Source organism: Zingiber officinale, chromosome 7A (genome assembly GCF_018446385.1).
Source record: "Zingiber officinale cultivar Zhangliang chromosome 7A, Zo_v1.1, whole genome shotgun sequence".
Classification (NCBI taxonomy): Eukaryota; Viridiplantae; Streptophyta; class Magnoliopsida; order Zingiberales; family Zingiberaceae; genus Zingiber; species Zingiber officinale.
In genome coordinates, this window is record NC_055998.1 from 73,542,110 (window position 1) to 73,562,259 (window position 20,150).

The following is a 20,150-nucleotide window of genomic DNA, read 5'->3' on the forward strand; positions in this document are numbered from 1 at the left end:
AGCCGCCGGAAAAGGGCAAGCCGATCGGTCTGCCCGTAAACGTCTGATGAAAGATGCCCTGACAGGGTCGAGGTTCCGACGCTCAATGAAATAGTAAATAATGACCGGCGGAAGGCCTAAGAGAAGGCGAGGACATAATGGCACGCCGGTGGCAAGGAATTAAGGCCGTCGACGACGCTCTTGGCGGCCAGACGTCCGGCGGCGATGGGTGAAGGATAGGAACATCTTGACGGTAGTCAAGTCCTATGGCTAGGCCATACTCTAAGTCTGACAACAAGGTGTTCTGTTGTCCCATCGAAGACATGATTGAACTGTAGCAGTATGGTGTCAGGTAAGCTCTCTGACAGGTACATACCGAGGTATGGGCTGCGGACACGTATGCGCCTAGGTGGGCGTGCATTAGTTCTTCCACCGCTCTATATAAAAAGCCTCTTACTTCGCCGGAGGTACGCATTCTACAAGCTTTGGAGCCACTTTTTCCACCACTCGCTTACCTGACTTGAGCGTCGGAGGGTCGCCGCCGGGAACCCCTTCCCGGCCCGACTTCTGTGCAGGTTCGCCGGAGATTTGTGTGACCAGACGGAGGCCTACACCATCGACTAGGAGTGCGCCACGTGCCCAGCGTCCTTTGGTTCGGCGATTCGGACAGGATCAAAACTCAAACCGAGATCCCGTATTAAATCTAACTGGACTCGGAACTTAACAAAACTTTTCCCAAATTTAAAACATGACTTACCAAAGCCTATCTAACCCATTTAAATCAGGACCCATGCCCATATGAACTCCTTAAAACCTCCAGAATACTTGCTGCTCCCTAAACTAATCTCTCGCCTAACATGGGTCTCACGACCATGGACCATATTTGGTTCACTCCATACCTAACCCTAGCGAGCCTCGACCCCAACAGTCCTAGCCTACTTAGGGCTCCCTCTAGGACCCTTAAATGTCAACCCATGAATCTGGACGAAGTCATGCTCAGTCTCACTTAGAACTAACCCCTATGCACCATAGAACCTTCAAGAAGCCTAAAACCCACCGACCCTCACCCATACTTGTTCCAGATCTGTTTCAAGCACTTCTAAAACTCCCAAACATCATGTTGATCATGTCCATGAAAGACCTAACCCAGCAACCCCCTTATAACCATAGAGAACGTGAGGTTTTATGACCAACAACAAAAAAAAAAATAATAATAATAATAATAATAATAATAATAATAATAATCAAGTTTTCCATGCTATAAGCCATAAAAACGTGAATAAAATCCTATTATCACATTTTCATACATAAACATACAATCACACGTAATATGGCTTGAATGATGAGAAAAAGATGGTTTAGAGCATGCCTTTGTGTATGCCACGCACAAAACTTGATTCTAGACGCGAGGGGGTAACACCAGAGGGACAAGGAACGATTTTAACTTGAAAAACTCCTTGAAGACCTTGATAAACTTTCTATAGCTGCTGGGGAAGGGGGTGTTGCCGGAGAGGGTAGGGTTTAGAGACTTTAGGCGTGAGATTTTGTTAAGGTCGAATTAGGGATAAAACCTCTAAGTTTAATATATATAGATGTTATAAGTTAGGCCAAAAAAAAAACATCAAGCCCTAAGAGGTCTATTAGGCCCTTTAGCATGTGAGCAAAATAGTTCATTTAGATAAGTTCTCAAAAAAATGATAACCAGACCCTCAAAAAGTCTTCATCTTTGACAAGAATTGAATACCGGTTTAAAATAGACCTTGACATGTATAATAACCATAAAATATCATATACATATATATCATTTCATTTTATTTTTATCGAACTTTCATTTAAATTTATCACATATTAAATAATTAAGATTAATTATTTAATAAAAAATATTTTTCCATTAAATCTTGCTGATAGTATACCACTAATGCAATTAAAATCAATTAATTATCATGTTTTATTATTTCCTAAATTTACATGCATGTGGTTTACGTTAGTGGATTTTATTTTATTTTATTTAGATGTTACATTTCTTCCCCCCTTAAAAAAAATTTGTCCTCGAAATTAAAATTCACTGAATAACTCCGGATATCGACTTCTCATGTCAGTCTCGATCTCCCAAGTAACTTCTTCCTCTGAGTGATTCAGCCACTTGACTTTAACCATCTTTATGACCTTGTTTCACAGCTTTCTCTCTTGTCTAGCCAAGATCCGAGTAGGTCTCTCCTCATAAGACAGATTTGGTGTGAGCTGTAGTTGTTCGAAATTCAGCATGTGTGAAGGATTCGACATGTACTTGCGTAACATTGAAATGTGAAACACATTATGCACTCCTACAAGATTCGATGGTAATGCTACTCTATAAGCCAGGGCTCCAACTCTATCGAGAATCTCAAATGGTCCAATAAATCTCGGACTTAGTTTACCTCTTTTGCCAAATCTCATAACACCCTTCATAGGTGTTATTTTCACAAATACATGGTCACCGACTTCAAACTCGAGATCCCTCCTTCTTTTGTCAGCATAGCTTTTCTATCGGCTCTGAGCAGTCTTCATCCAGTCCCGGATTTTAACTACTAAGTCTATTGTATGCTTCACGATTTCTAGCCCTAATTCAGCTCTTTCCCCAACTTCATCCCAATGAATAGGTGATCTGCATTTCCTTCTATAGAGTGCCTCATAAGGAGTCATTCCTATAGTCAACTGATAGATGTTGTTATAGGTGAATTCCACTAGAGGTAACTTCAGTTCCCAGCTGCTCTGGAAATCAATCACACAAGCTCTTAGCAAATTTTCTAAAATTTGTATCACCCTCTCTGACTGACCGTCTGTCTGAGGATGAAATGCTGTATTGAATAATAGCTTAGTCCCCATAGCAGAATGCAAACTCTTCCAGAATGGTGATGTAAACCTTGGATCTCAGTCTGATACTATGGAGATTGGAATTCCATGCAATCTGACTATTTCTTGGATGTACAGCTCTGCATACTGAGTCATGGAGAAAGTCGTCTTCACTGGTAGAAAGTGTGCTGACTTAGTGAGATGGTCTACTATAACCTAAATGGAATTAAATCCCTTTATCATTTTAGGCAATCCTACTACGAAATTCATAGTAATGTTTTCCCACTTCCACTCTGGGATGGGAAGTGGTTTAAGCATCCCCACTAGCCTCTGATGTTCAGCTTTGACTTGCTGGCAAGTCAAGCATTCATATACAAAATGTATGATGTCTCGTTTCATACCCGACCACTAATATAGTAACTGTAGGTCTTTGTACATCTTCATACTCCCCAGATGAATAGAGTAAGGAGTATTATGAGCTTCAGTCATGATTTCAACTCTAAGCGAATTCCCACCAGGAACCCACAGTCACCATTGTATTTGACAATACCATCCTCAACTGAATATAACATCTGGCCCTTAGATTTATCCCTCTGCCTCCACTTCTGTAACTGCTCATCAGTAGTTTGTCCTACTCGAATTCGATCTCTCAAGGTAGAATGCACTATCAGAGCAGATAGATTAGGAGCCTTGCCCCTAGAATACATCTCAAAATTAAACTTTTGAATTTCTATCTGTAGAGGTTTTTGCACTGACAGTTGGGCAATGACTGCTGTCTTCCTGCTCAAGGCATCTGCAACTACATTAACCTTCCCGGGATGATAGTCATAATCTTTCACAAGCTCTAACCATCTCCGCTGTCTCATATTCAACTCTTTCTGTGTGAAGAAATACTTGAGGTTTCTATGATCGATAAAAATTTTGAACTTTTCGTCGTACAAGTAATGTCTCCAAATCTTCAGGGCAAAGACCACTACTGCTAGCTCAAGGTCATGAGTCAGATAATTCTTCTCATGCACCTTTAACTGTCTCGACGCATATGCGATAACTCGCCCATGTTGCATCAATACTGCGCCCAAACCTAGCTTCGAGACATCCGTATACAACACATACTCTCCTTGCCCTGATGGCATAGCTAGTATGGCCATTGTAGTAAGAGCTTGCTTCAACTTCTCAAAACTTTCCTAACAATCTGATTGTTGGAAATGGGGAGAGTGGGGATATGGGAACGTGGCCCATGTTCCTCACTACTCATAATGGAAAAGGTCCATTATGCCCCGGGTTAATTTCCCTATATAAAGGGGATGCGTCTAAGTATCAAGTAGGATAATCAGGGTGTGTTGGAGACGAGAGTAAGAGGTGAATATCCAAGGCGGTGGGATTTGCTTTGTGGAATTATGGAGGGTTTTCCGATCTTGTGATCGCTCTTCCGACAGCGAGTTTTCGCCACTGCCGATTGCGGATCTGCGGGAGATCGCTGTAAGTTTTTTACCGTTTTATTTTATTCGTATATCATGCATTTAGAATATAGATCTACATTGGTATCAGAGCTCGTAGTTATTTCTAAATGCTTAGAGATGAATTATAAAATCATTGTTCGGATGTTTTCTCGATTTGCCATTTCTCGTCACTGTTTTTTGCACGACTAATGTGTCGTAGCATACAACGTCGCTCACCGGCGACAGGGTCACTAGTAAGAGTCACCATCGACGTTAACGTCGCTGCTCAACAACGTACTGTACCAAGTTTAAAAAATTGTGACAGTATAGCAATTTCCATCAGAGCAGGGCTCGGGCCGCAAAGATATACCGGTGAAGTCATTCTGTGGCCTATGATGACGTCTTGGTTGGTCGACGGAGTGCTCATGGTTGCTGCCTCTCACAATTTCTGCGCAAGCAGAGACCGGCTACCTGCATTCGTCGTGGGTGAGGCAGTGAAGTGGTGGGCGGCGAACAGATCGTGGTGAAGAAAATGCCGGCAGCGTGCTCGAGGCGGCCTCAGCCTCTTGCAGTTTCTGTACCGTGTTTGTCGCTGGTGCGTGGCTGAGACGGCATGTGGCATGCGACGTAGGCATCGTGGCGGCGAAGAAAATGGCAAAAGATAAACATGAGGTTTCTGTTTTGAATTTTTCTCAAAACAAAAACGGAAATAAAAAAACGTGAAATGACGAAGCCCAGTGCTTCGTGAGTAATTTTCATTTAAGGAAAATTAAAAAAAATGAAACCTTCCTGTTTCGAATTGTTTTTCCATGCAAAATTTTTAAACTTATGTGTTTAAAAATTATTTATATATATTTATTAACATATATAAAATTATGCATGTTAAAATTAATTAAAATTATGATTGTTGGTCTAATTTTAATTAATTAGGTGGGTTTAAACTGGTTGGTCCAATTAAACCCGGTTTAGATTAAACCATTGAGTTTAATTAAACCAATTTGATTCAACCCCGAATTAATTTGGGTTGATTAATTAGACTTGGACCAAATATGATCAAATGACTAGATTTGTTCTAATGGGTCAAATTTGATCAAAACAATTAAATTTGTTCTAATTAGTCGGACTTAAACTAATGGGCATTGGTTTGATTAAATGGACCTAAGTTTGATCAAAAAGTCTGAAATTGGTTGAAATGGACTTAGAGAAAAAGTAACAGAACATAGGCACAAAATCCCTGTCCAATTAGATTAGTTCTAATTAAGGATAATGGATCAAGCTTAGGATCTGGATCCCTAATCAACCGATCTGATGGGTCTGACCAATTAGATTAGTTCTAATTGTTGACTTAACTCCTGAAAATCGAGAAGATTTATTTTTCTTGATTTATTATGTTGGTACTATGCCTGTATAAATTGAAATAAGCCGGTTTTATACTGGTTAGTTGGTTTTGTACTGACTTATTTATTTTTCAATTTTTCAGATGGCACGGACGATTACCACATTGACTCATCGTGAAGTGCGACGAAATCAGCTCAGGGAGGAGATTCAGGAGATAGAATACAACTCTGCTTATGGAGTCGACGGACACATTGGACGGCTTGATGATCTGTTTTCGAAACTTGAGCGAGAAGAGTTTCCAGTCCTGGACAGTTATAGGATTTGGGCTTTGATGCAATCATTGCCAAAAAATCCTAGGATTATAACGGACTATATTTGGGGGCGTCATCAAGGACGCGTCACATATTCTGTACTATGTGAGGAGTTGCTTCATCATATGACTGAAGAGGATCCGGAAGAGTTCGAAGAGGACCCGGAAATGATCGAGGAGGAACCAGAAGAGGATTCAATTGTGGATCCAATAGAGAACCTTGAAGCTGTCCTGCCTGGGATTACCCCAAATGAGTCCAGGCTAAGAGGGATTATTTTGGCCACTGCACTAGTGTCTGTCCTAGTGGGAGTGGTAGTTGCCTATCTAGTTTATTAGAGTTCTGTTATTTTTATTGTCGTTTTGTATGAACAATAGTTAGTCCATTTCATTCATGTCAGTTAGTTATATGTTAACAATATGCAGCATAATTTTATATTAATGATATGCTCATTAATTTATGTTGTTTGCTTGACATGATGCATGATTAGTTCATGATGTATTAAATGATTAGTTCATTTAATTTTAAAAAAAAACATGATATATTAAATGATTAGTTCATTTAATTAATGAATTCATGATATTATGATTAGTTCATTTGTTGGGATGTATGTAATAGAATTGATTAATATTAATTTGATTAGTCCTACGGATGATGAGTGAAAACATAGTTGTCACTTGATTGTATAAATCAACTCAAAGTAATATTAAGTCAATCATAAATTGCATACATATGATATACACTGAATACTAAATAATGTGTTTATTTATGATAGATTATGACAACCAAAAACATAATAGCTAAACTCAACAAAGGTGAAAAACTTAATGGGGATAACTACAAGATCTGGCACCTTAGGATACAATATGTACTTAAGGAACAAGAAGTTCTAGAGGCTGTAAATCAGGTTATGGAAGTACCTGTAGATAGTCTCACTGTACAACATAGACGAGATCTTGATGCCTATAAGGCATGGAAGAAAAAGGACTCCACTGCAAAGGGTATATTGATTAGTTCAATGGTAGACGACCTAGCTTTTGAGTATGAGTCATATCTTACGGCTCATGCAGTCTGGGTAGCCTTTAAAGAAAAATACAGTGGAGTAAGTCTGAGCAAGCTTCGACAGCTGACAATTAAATTTGACAGCTACAAAAAGCGTCCGAATGTGTCAATGGTTCGACACCTCAGGGAGATGTCGAACATGATTCGGGAGCTTAAAACTGCTGGTCATGAGTTGACTGATGAACAACAGGTTCAAGCAGTTATTCGTTCACTTCCAGATTCTTGGGAAACCATGAAGCAGACCTTAACTCACAGTGAGAGTATCAAGACTTTCACTGACGTCTCACGCCATGTAGAATTGGAGGCAGAGAGAGTTGAATCCGCAAGGATTTCTGGACAAGCCTATGTGGCTGTAGGTTCTGTAGGATCATATGGATCCAAGAAAAAGAAATGGTTCAAGAAAGGGAAGGGAAAGAAGAAGGAAACTACTATTGTGGGACAGGGCCCAATCAAGAAGATAGTAAAGAAGACTAGAAAGAAACCTAAAAACAAGTTGACTTGTTTTAACTGTGGCAAAAAGGGCCACTATGCTCGTGAGTGCACTAAGCCGAAAAAGGTAAATCCAAGTGTGTCTTCTTTTCAAGAGCATTTTGTTGCTAGTTCAGTGTTGTTAGCTGATTCTTATCCTTTGTGGATTATAGATTCGAGAGCAACCAACCATGTAGCTTGGGAACGAGTTACATTTGTTGAGTACCGTCGGGTACCAGCTGGCAACAAGTGGATCTATGTGGGAAATAATGCAAGAGTTGAAGTCAAAGGAGTCGTCACTTGCAAACTCAACCTACATGGTGGTAGAGTTTTATTTTTACATGATGTCCTGTATGCTCCTGAAATTCGACGGAATCTTGTTTCTGTTATGTGTCTTCTTGATTTAGGATATTGTATTAATTTTTACAGTCGGTCTGTTGAACTTAAGATTGACTCAGTGTCAATCGGATATGATTTTTTAACAAATGATTTTATGGTTCTTGATGTAGAACCAGATGTCAATTATGCTATTATGGTTGTTTTTCAAACATTGCTTTAACTAGTGATGCAGATATAACTGATGAGGTTTGGCATGCTAGATTAGGACACATAGGACAAGAACGTATGAATCAGTTAGCTAGAGAGGGTTTATTGGGCACTCGAGCTAAGATTCAATTGTCTATATGTGAGCATTGTCTTGCTGGAAAAGCAACTAGGAAACCATTTGGTAAGTCTATTAGATCTGAATCAACGTTGCAGTTAATTCATTCGGATATTTGTGGTCCAATGAATGTGAAGGCTAGACATGGAGCTTTCTATTTCATTACATTTATTGATGATTTCTCTAGGTTCGGTCATGTGTATTTGATTTCTCACAAATCTGAAGCATTAGATTGCTTCATTCGTTATATGAACGAAGTTGAGAATCAAACGGAACGTAAAGTTAAGGCTTTACGCACTGACCGTGGAGGGGAGTATTTGTCTGATATGTTCAAGACAATATGTAATGATAGAGGGATTATTAGACAGTTGACAATCCCTGGAACTCCACAGCAAAATGGGGTAGCTGAAAGAAGAAATAGGACTCTTCTTGAAATGGTTAGGTCTATGATGGCGCAAGCTAATTTGCCAATCTCCTATTGGGGAGATACATTATTAACTGCAACCTATATACTTAACAAAGTGCCTTCAAAGTCAGTTCCATCTACCCCATATGAACGTTGGACAGGCAGAAAACTATATTTGAGTAATCTGAGACCCTGGGGGTCAGCTGCTTATATTCATGACAGTTCTCACAAGTATGAAAAACTAGGGCCTAGGGGTAAGAAATGTATCTTTATAAGATATCATGAGATCTCCAAAGGTTATGTTTTCATAGGTGAGCAACTAGATGGAACCATCTCCGAAATAGACTCGAGAGATGCGACTTTTCTCGAAACAGAGTTCCCAATCAGAGGTAATGTTGATAAAAATGTTCCTCTATTTGAGGAGGATGAGATATTATCAACGAGAGAGGTGTCAAAAGGGATACCTGAGTCTAGTCAACCGAGTGGGAGTGATATGCCGAGTCATGAGTTGACTTCTCAACAGCCCAACTTACGGAGAAGTGTTCGTAAGATCAAACTTAAGAAGAGGTTTGATATTGAGAATGAGGCATTAGTTACACTTCCAATTGATGATGACGAACCTCAATCCATTGAGGAAGCATTGGGATGTAGAGTTAGAGAAAAATGGAAAGCTGCAATGGTTGAAGAGATGGAGTCCATGATTCAAAATCATGTTTGGGACTTAGTCGATCTTCCTCTGGGCCGAAGGGCTATTGGGAATAAGTGGATTCTCAAAGTAAAGAGGAGAGCAGATGGATCGATTAATAGATACAAAGCTCGTTTAGTTGCAAAAGAATATACCCAAATGGAGGGTATTGACTTTGAAGAGACATTTTCGCCTGTAGTGAAATTTGTATCAATAAGAGTTATTTTGACCTTTGTGGCACATTGTGAATTGGAATTACATCAAATGGATGTAAAAACCTCTTTCCTTAATGGTGATCTTGACGAAGAAATCTATATGGTTCAACCAGAAGGTTTCATTGCTGAAGGCCAAGAGCAAAAAGTATGTAGACTTAGAAAGTCTATATATGAGCTAAAACAAGCGTCAAGACAATGGAACATAAGATTTAACGAAGTCGTTTTATCTTATGGTTTTGAGATGATCAATGAGGATCATTGTGTTTTCCTGAAAAGGGAAAAAGGAAAGTATGTCATTTTATCATTATATGTTGATGATATGCTAATAGCTGGAAATGACATAGGATATGTGAATGAAGTTAAGAAGTGGTTGTCATCATAGTTTGATACAACAGATATGGGAGAAGATGAATACATCTTAGGAGTGAAGATCATAAGAGATCGTCATAAAAGACTTTTGGTTCTGTCACAAGCGTCTTATATAAATAAGATGTTACATCATTTCAGCATGTCTAATTGCAACATAGAACATACACCGATTGTGAAAGGTACTGTGTTGATCAAGAGTATGTGTCCTAAAACTCCAGAGGAAATAGCTGAGATAAATAAAAAATCATATGTCAGTGTTATTGGTAGTTTGATGTACACTATGTTGTGTACACGTCCCGATATCAGCTATGTTATGGGTTTGGTCAGTCGCTTCCAGTCAAACCCAGGACCGAGACACTGGAAGGCAGTAAAAAGGATATTCAGATATCTAAAGGCGACAACAGATTATTGTCTCTGTTTTTCAAGGATCAGATATGAGTCTGAAAGGTTATTCAGATCAGATTGGGCTGGAGACCTGGATGATAGAAAATCCACATCAGGCTATGCATTCTTCCTGAATGGTGGCGCCATCTCCTGGAACAGCAAGAAACAAGCTTGTGTAGCTTTGTCGACTATGGAAGCTGAATATGTGGCATGTTCAACAGCTGTGCAAGAAGAAGTTTGGTTGAGAAGGTTTTTGAAGCATCTGAAAATTGCTGAGGATAGTGGGAGTCCAGTAACTGTCTATTGTGACAGTCAAGCTGCAATAGCTTTTTCCAAGGATCCCAAATATCATAGCAAAGGCAAGCATATAGAAATTAAATATAATTTTGTAAGGGATATTGTGGCTAAAAGAAAAGTCATCCTTGAGTATGTCCCTACACGTGTTATGCTTGCAGATCCTTTTACTAAGCCAATGACTAAAGAGTCATTTAAAGAACATGTAAAGTCTTTGGGACCTCGTAGAATGTAACAATATCGAAATAACAATCAGACTTTGTGTTATGATTGTGTAATTTGCCATAATTTATTCAGTGTATATGTTGTATTTGTTACATTCATGTAAGATCTCGGTGAGCATGTTGGCAGGTGGAGATTGGTCCACTCACATGGACAATCATCTCTGTTTGTTAAGTACAAATAGGGGTAAGACCGTTACTTATGAAACAGCTTACGTAGCTAAAATTATGAAATTAGAGACAGATTCATAAGTTGAGGTCGCCTTGATAATTGTGTCAAGATGAGATCATTTATGTGTAAATAATGATCTAAGTAAATGAACCCACAATTTACTGAACCTGTTGAAGGCCAGATTAGAATTCATATGTTGAATTCTGGATTAGATGTTAAGTATGTCTAGATCAAAATCTGTACGATGTTAAATTTGAAGACAACATGCGCTCTTTTTAGTAAAGAGAATAACATCGTAGCATGTGATTCATATCAGATGTGCTATTGCGACAATAAAGGTAGTAGGAGAATGAATCTCTGTTTCTCTACTATGTGAGACCTTTGAGATTATATGTTAATCTCAATTTTTGCCTTAGTGACTATTTAGCTGTTTACTTGAAGTTTTAATCAGTGTCTGCTACTTTAGCGTGTATCCTATGGCTATGGATGATTCGGTCTATGGAGCATAACTAGGAAAGCGACTGATTAAAATGAATTGACTCTAGCTAAAAAGGAAGATTAAATATATTTACATCTTTTGTTGTTATTCACTGGTCGACCCATTTCTGTTATGTACGGAAATGAATGTGAATATAGGATATGGAACATGCTCATGACATAGTGGTCATTATAAGGGATTAGAGATGTTCATATCAATGTAAATGAAAATTATTTAATCTGGGTAAATAGCAAGACATGGATATCTTCAAGATAATGGTTGTGTGTCACTTGAAGATTAGATGGATCCTGGATAAAGGCTATGTGCCACCAGGAAAGTGGCTAAGTGCCATGAAGAGTGTGTCTCTAATTTATTTGAGCAGCTAAGCAAAGTGTAACAACTTTATTAGCATTGATTGCTCAACGAGCGACTAAGTCAAGGTGTAACAATCTTCTTAGCAACTATCGCTCAGTGTGCTTGCTGTCGCACGAACCATTTTCTCTAAGTATGAATTGGATGTTCTCATATGGTCTATGTGACCAAACTCTCTAATAGTCTATGTGACTCATTAAGTCTTTGTGACTTACCTGAATGAATTAGTCTTAGTGACTTACCTTGGACGAGTGGGAGATGTTGAAAATGGGGAGAGTGGGGATATGGGAATGTGGCCCATGTTCCCCACTACTCATAATGGAAAAGGTCCATTATGCCCCTGGTTAATTTCCCTATATAAAGGGGATGCGCCCAAGGATCAAGTAGGATAATCAGGGTGTGTTGGAGACGAGAGTAAGAGGTGAATATCCAAGGTGGTGGGATTTGGTTTGTGGAATTGCGGAGGGTTTTTCGATCTTGTGATCGCTCTTCCGACAGCGAGTTTTCGCCACTGCCGATTGCGGATCTGCGGGAGATCGCTGTAAGTTTTTTACCGTTTTATTTTATTCATCTATCATGCATTTAGAATATAGATCTACACTGATCCCCAAATAAATTTGGCATTCTTCTTCATCAGGGACGTCAAGGGTACTGCAATGGAAGCGAATCCTTGGATAAATTTTCGATAGTAGCCAGCTAAGCCTAAGAAACTACGTATCTCAGTTGCACTCTTAGGCACTGACCATTCTCTGACAGTTTCGACTTTAGAGGGATCGACCTCTACCCCATTCCTCGAAATAGCATGGCTTAAGAATGCCACCTTCTCTAGCCAGAACTCGCACTTGTTGAATTTTGCAAATAATTTCCGGTCCTGTAATAACTGTAAAGCAATTCTCAAGTGTTGACTATGCTCCTCTTTGTTCTTCGAATAGACCAGGACATCATCTATGAATATGATAATGAACTAGTCAAGATACGGCTGAAATATGCGATTCATGATATCCATGAACATTGTTGGGGCGTTTGTCAACCCGAATGACATCACCATAAACTCATAATGCCCATATCGAGTCCTGAAGGTCGTCTTATAAACGTCTGCCTCCTTTACTTTCAACTGATGGTATCCGGATCGAAGATCTATCTTTGAGAAAATCGACGCTCCTTGCAGTTGATCGAATAAATCTTCAATCCTCGGCAACGGATACTTATTCTTCACTGTGACTCTGTTCATCTCTCGATAATCGATGCATAGTCGTATACTCTCATCCTTTTTCTTCACAAACAATACTGGCACGTCCCATGGAGAGAAACTAGGGCGAATGAATCCTTTATCTAGCAATTCTTGATTTGATCCTTTAGCTCTTTCATTTTTGCAGGTGCCAGTCGATATGGTGCCTTAGAAATCGGCACTGTACCAGGCATTAGTTAATAGAAAACTCCACCTCTCTCTCGGATGGAATGCCAGCAACATCATCAGGGAATACGTCAGAAAACTCCCTGACAACCTCAACATTCTCAATCTTCTGAGTGACTGAAACAGCCGCCGAGACAATACTAGCTAGAAATCCTTGGCAGCCGCATTTCAAAAGCTTCCTTGCACTAACACTAGAGATAATGGGTGGTATCTGTTTGTTTGAAGCTGCCTCAAAGATAAAAGGCTTCCCGTTGGGTGGTCGAACAGATATTTACCTTTGTCAGAAATCTATCGAAACTTCATTCTGAGTTAACCAATCCATGCCAAGAATGATGTCAAATTCGGGCATCGGAAGCACGATGAGGTCTGCCTGAACCACATTCTTCTGCAAATGAAGCTCCAAATTCTTCACTATCTTGGTAGAGATCATCTGATCACCCGAAGGAATCGTAACTTTAAAACCCGAATCAATAACCTCCGGTAAAATCTTTAGTCGCTTCAAGAAAGTCGCAGATACGAAAGAGTGTGTAGTTCCTGAATCTAGTAATGCGTATCATAAACACCATTCATGCCTAATTAATTAACTCAAGAAATTTCTATCTTTTTAGTCCCTAAATCCCCCCCCTTTTTTTAAATTCAATTTAATCCTTTATCCAACTAACTTAGATCATGCAATCCTAATTCACTAGGTTCCATGCTCCTCAAATCATACTACTAATCATACTTGACATTTCATGTGGTACAACAATAAAATGTTAAAACAACTAGATTACCTGTGATAAGCGTAGTGTCTAGCTTTGCCTCCTCGGCATGCATCACGTAAGCTCGGCCTATCTCAGGTTGTCACTTCTTTGGGCACTCCTTAGCTTTATGCCCATCTTCTCCACAGATAAAGCACTTGTAAGTACCCCACATGCATTCACCATAGTGTTGGCGGTTACAGTTCTGGCACAATGGCCTCCCCTCGATCTTTGGGGCAGCTGCTTTCTGTTGTGGCCTTGGTTACCCCTGAGGCCTCTGCTGTCCTTTCTGTGGCCCTCAGTACGACTTCTTATTCTGTTGTTGTTACTGTGGTGGTGGTGGCCTCTTCCTCTGCATCTCCCATGCTATATCTTTTAGAGGTTGCTCTGCTTGATAGGCTCTAGTAACTACATCATTATAATCAGTAGGATCAGCCAGTAGAACGTCTCGTCGAATGGCAGGCCTGAGTCCATCTAAAAAATGTATCATCTTCTCAGCAACATCATTGGCGATTAGGGGCACGAAGTGGCACCCCCTATCGTACTTCTTGACGAACTCAGCAACTGCCATGTCTCCCTGTCGGAGACTCATGAACTCTCTCTTCAGTCTTGACCTCACATCAGCTGTGAAATACTTCTCATAGAAGATCCTCTTGAAGTCTTCCCAAGTCAAGGTATTCAGGTTAACCCCTCTTTCAGCTCCCTCCCACAATAAGGAGGCATCATCCCTTAGCAAAAAAATGGCACAATGAATCTTGTCAGCATCTGCCATGTTCATATACCGAAAGATCGCTTCCAACGATCGGATCCATCCTTCAGCGACGAATGGATCGGTAGTACCAGGGAAGTCTTTGGGGTACATCCTCCTAAATTGTATGTAGACATCCTATGGTTGCCCCCTATTAGCATTACTCGCATGTTGCTGCCAAAACTGAGTCATTCCCTCAAGAACTCGAGTAGCAACATCCGGAGGCGGCGGAACATCTCGCATGTCTCTCTCACCTCTATTTCTATCCTGATCCTCCTCTTGACAGCCTTCTGGCTCACACCTCTGCATAATACGTTTTGGTGCCATATCTGCATACGACGCCCCAATCCAGTATGTAACTAACATGCACTTATATTCCTACAGGTCATGTCATAAAGCATTTAAATCTAGCATTTATCCATCTATCATCTGAAATGTTATAAACATACGTGTTTTAACATAAATATCAGTTACCTTCTAAAATCATATAGACATGCAATTTAAGCATACAGTGTGTATAAGCATGCAGTGATATCATGAAATCGATTAAAGCATCCCACTTACAAACTTGAGGCTTGATGACTTGAGCTTTCTGGAACTGGCAGTAGGCACAACCTTTTACAAGAAACCTGGCTCAAATACCAACTGAAACATCCTAATAATTTTTTTTGCTTATTTATATATATGTATATATACTTAAAAATACTCATCCATGCATACTCATAATTAACAAAACGTTTAAGTAAAAAAAAAAATCATCCTTGAATAGAATCAACTGCAATCAAAGATCATGAATAATTAGAAATTCCAATTTAAACCTAGCATCCTAAAGTAGCATACTAAAAAAACTCTTAACCCCTCAGAAACAACTCAGAGTATAAATATCTTAAAATCTTTTAACTTTAGTCATAAATGTTTATCATAATATTACAGAAAGCTCACAAGATCCTTGGGTGTGTACTGCCTGCCCAGTCCAATCAAGTACCAAGTCCTTCAGGCTCATCATTATTCTCACCTGCATCATTCAAACCCAATGAGTCTAATGACTCAGCATGCTCTAACCATTATGTCAAATATTATATAAGCATACACATGCAACAGAAAGAATACTTGTAATGAAATACCTTTAACAAGAAAAAGTGCAGCTTCCTTAAATCATGAGCATCGAATAGCTTAACCATAAGTCTTTTAAAATCATGAGCATATGCCTATATCCTTAATCATTAGAAATTGTGAATATCAGAATCTTTGTTGTAAATCATTATCATATCGTAATCATCATCATAGCTTAATCATCATCTTCGCATCATCATCATCATGAATCATCTATCATAAAATTATTGCTATTTAGGTGAAGTTTGATCCTTGTTTGTGACCATCTTATATCATTAGTCGATTGATCAATCTAGCATTAAGAAATCGTAGTACTCGGCGGTGGGGGCATCAACAACCCTTTTGTCACTGAGCCCTAGCCTATATAAATCTGGTATTGGGGTCCCTCTGGAGCCTTGTCTCATAAACAGAATTCCTCTTGGGCCTTGACCCTCACAGTATCATTATTTATCACAAACAATTCACATTCCTCAAAATAAATTTTAGCTTATCATCACTATGAAATTATCATACTTCATAACATTTTTTTTCCTTAAGACATGCATGCAATTTACATCATTAAATTTTCATAAATTAACATATTATTTATGCATGCATAATATTACATAAATTCCATGCAACATGTATTCCATAAAATTACATGCATGAAATAATTAGATTCCCTAAATTATCATAAAATAATCATTTTTATTTTTATCATATATTAATGTTATTAGGACGCTGCTGGGACTTTTAAAATACTAAGGTGCAAAATGACCATTTCTTCTTTGAAACCCTAATCTTCCCACTTAATCCTTTGACCATAAAACTTTGACCCGAATGTAATCAAACTGATCATAAGACCCAAAAATAGATCTTTAATCATTCCTCAAACATAAACGCGAGCCCCTCGACTATGTTTCGTAATTCTTTTAAAATTTGAACTAGAGTCTCGATTTTAATCTGAATCGACCCGAAATTTAACTGAATTTTTTTTCCAAACCCAACCATAATTTATCATAACATATTTAAACCATTTATCACCTAATTACAGTAACTCCCAAAATTCCATAATACTCCAAAAAAATCCCCTGTAATACTTCATAGTTAAGACTCAAACCTTAGATTCTTGATTACTCCTTAGAGAATCTAAACCCATTTTCACAATTTGACTTAAAACTCAAACCGAGATCCTGTATTAAATCTAACTGGGCTTGGAACTTAACAAAACTTTTCCCAAATTTAAAACATGACTTACCAAGGCCTATCTAACCCATTTAAATCAGGACCCATGCACATATGAACTCCTTAAAACGTCCAGAATACTTGCTGCTCTCTAAACTAATCTCTCGCCTAACATGGGTCTCACGGCCATGGACCATATTTGGTTCACTCCATACCTTACCCTAACGAGCCTCGACCCAAACAGTCCTAGCCTACTTAGGGCTCCCTCTAGGACCCTTAAATGTCAACCCATGAATCTGGACGAAGTCATGCTCAGTCTCCCTTAGAACTAACCCCTATGCACCCTAGAACCTTCAAGAACCTTGAAACCCGTCGACCCTCACCCGTACTTGTTTCAGATCTATTTCAAGCACTTCTAGAACTCCCAACCATCATGTAGATCATGTCCATGAAAGACCTAACCCAACAACCCCCTTATAACCATAGAGAACGTGAGGTTTTATGACCAAACAATAAAAAATAATAATAATAATCAAGTTTTCCATGCTATAAGCCATAAAAACGTGAATAAAATCCTATTATCATATTTTTCATGCATAAACATACAATCACACGTAATATGGCTTGAATGATGAGAAAAAGATGGTTTAGAGCATGCCTTTGTGTATTACACGCACAGAACTTGATTCTAGACGTGAGGGGGTAACACCAGAGGGATAAGGAACGATTTTAACTTGAAAAACTCCTTGAAGACCTTGATAAACTTTCTATAGCTGCTGGGGAAGGGGGTGTTGCCGGAGAGGGTAGGGTTTAGAGACTTTAGGCGTGAGATTTTGTTAAGGTCGAATTAGGGATAAAACCTCTAAGTTTAATATATATAGATGTTATAAGTTAGGCCAAAAAAAAAAAAACATCAAGCCCTAAGAGGCCTATTAGGCCCTTTAGCATGTGAGCAAAATAGCTCATTTAGATAAGTTCTCAAAAAAATGATAACAAGGCCCTCAAAAAGTCTTCATCTTTGACAAAAATTGAATACCGGTTTAAAATAGACCTCGACATGTATAATAACCATAAAATATCATATACATATATATAATTTCATTTTATTTTATTTTTATCGAACTTTCATTTAAATTTATCACATATTAAATAATTAAGATTAATTATTTAATAAAAAATACTTTTCCATTAAATCTTGCTGATAGTATACCACTAATGCAATTAAAATCAATTAATTATCATGTTTTATTATTTCTTAAATTTACATGCATGTGGTTTACGTTAGTGGATTTTATTTTATTTTTTTTAAATGTTACAGTGTCATTGCTGATCAAACACTTGGTATGGAAAGTCTTGATAAGTGAAGCTAGTTAGTTGTAAAGCCTTAGTGAGTGATGCTAGGCAGAAGGAAAATTCTAGTGAGTGCAGTTAGGTGAAAGCCCCGGTGAGTGAAGCCAGGTAGTTGAAAGTTCTGGTGAGTGAACTCAGATAGTTGAAAATCCTGGTGAGTGAAACCAAGTAAAAGTCTTGGTGAGTGAAGACAGGCATGTGAAAATTTAGGTTGGTCAAGGTTGATCAAACACCTGGTGATTGAAAGTCCAAGTAGGTCAAAGGATTAATCGAATACTTGGCACAAGGAGAAAAATCTAAGTGGGTCAAAGGATTGACTAGATGCTGGGCAAAGAGGATTTCCAATAGGTCAAAGTTGACCGGATGTTGGGTAAAAGAATCCTAGACCTCAGTTTGGGAAGTTAGGGTTTGGTGATCGATTAAGGTAGTCTATTACCATAGCTTAAGTGACTAAGGTAATCACTTAAGCTTGGAATCATGAGAAAGGTCCTTTAATCGATTGGTGTAATGGATTAAGACATCGTAAGCAATTAGGGTAATCACTTACGGTGACTTATGCTTCGAACACAATGGTTCTGTTCGAAGCTTAAGTGATCAAGCTGATCGCTTAAGCTATTTCTCGCGATTAACTAGACTATTGTTAAATCGATCTAGCTAATCAATTTAGCAATGCTTAATCGACTAGGGTAGTCGATTAAGGTTGAAATTATAGCCATTTATGTAGGTTGCTGATGTGGTAATCGATTAAGGGGATTCTTAATCGATTAAGGCGCCAACGATAACTCTATAAAAGGATTTTTCGAGCTCGATTCTCAACATCGCTCACAAGTTTTCTTCTCCACTCTCTTCACTGAGCTCACCAATTCTTGAAGCTTCTTTGAGAAAAGTGTTGCTGCACTTCCAAGGTTAAGAGGTATTCCCAAACAAGAAGAAGAAGCTAGCTAGGGTTTCATTTGTGTAAATCTTGTAAGATTGTGTATTTGCTTCTTTCTTCCTCTTGTTACTGTCGTCGTTGGTGTAGCCCAGCGTCGTAGCTACCCGAGGGCAAGCCTACCACGATCTCCCCCTTCCGATTGCCGCTTGTGCCCTAGATCTGAACTCTCGCTGCCGCACCTCTGCATATCGTAGTTCTAACCAGGATGTGCTTGCATCCAATTTGCGAATCGTGTGGTATTTTCTCTTTTGATTTTTAGCCTAGATGATCTCTTCTGTTGTATCTCTGGCAGGGAGTTGTTATTCATAGATGTTGCCACCTAATCCTTTGCTCTGGCTGGTTCCCTAGCTCTAGGGTCTGTGTTGGACTTCTCTTTTGGTTCGACATGAAGCCTTGGCCAAATTCCTAAATTGCACTATTAGGCCAGCATCCTTGCCAGCAGCAACAATTCCAAATAGAGATCAATGGTAACAGGAAGGTAAGATCTCTAGATTAAGAGGTTAATCATCAATGATTAAGCCTAATGCAGATATGGATGTGTTGAATTTAATTTTAGAGTGTTTGGGTTAGGGATCAGCGGCTCCACTTAGCTTCCGCCATGATTTTGGCAGCAAGGTCTTCAGCTGAGTCAACAGTGGAGTCTTCAGATTTGGGTAAGTTGTGGAGGTAATTTCATATACGAACTTAATTTGATTCTAGTCAAGGAATGATTAGAGTGTCCTAATTCTATTTAGTTGTGATTTGTTGCTTGAGCGGATTTAAGTTTGTGATTGATTATCATGTGGATCGATTGTTATTAATATGAATGTTTTTGGCTGAATGGAGGATTGATTCATTCTGAAAACGGAGGAGAAATCCAATTAGTGTAAGTTGGCTTTGGGTACTAGATTTGGTGGATTTGATGATTACACTGATTGATTGATAGATATAAGTTGATGGAATTTGTGATCGATGGTGGTTTGTTGTAGATGATTACATGGTTGTTATTCAAGTTCATTGGATTG

At 38.8% G+C, this 20,150-nt stretch overlaps 1 protein-coding gene across 1 annotated transcript; it reads right to left on the minus strand.

Annotated features, from left to right (window-relative positions):
• Nucleotides 1–14,162: 14,162 nt before the first annotated feature.
• Nucleotides 14,163–14,699, minus strand: LOC121999430. Its single transcript, XM_042554114.1, has one exon. The coding sequence runs from the start codon at nt 14,697–14,699 to the stop codon at nt 14,163–14,165; it is 537 nt and encodes a 178-aa protein (XP_042410048.1).
• Nucleotides 14,700–20,150: the final 5,451 nt, after the last annotated feature.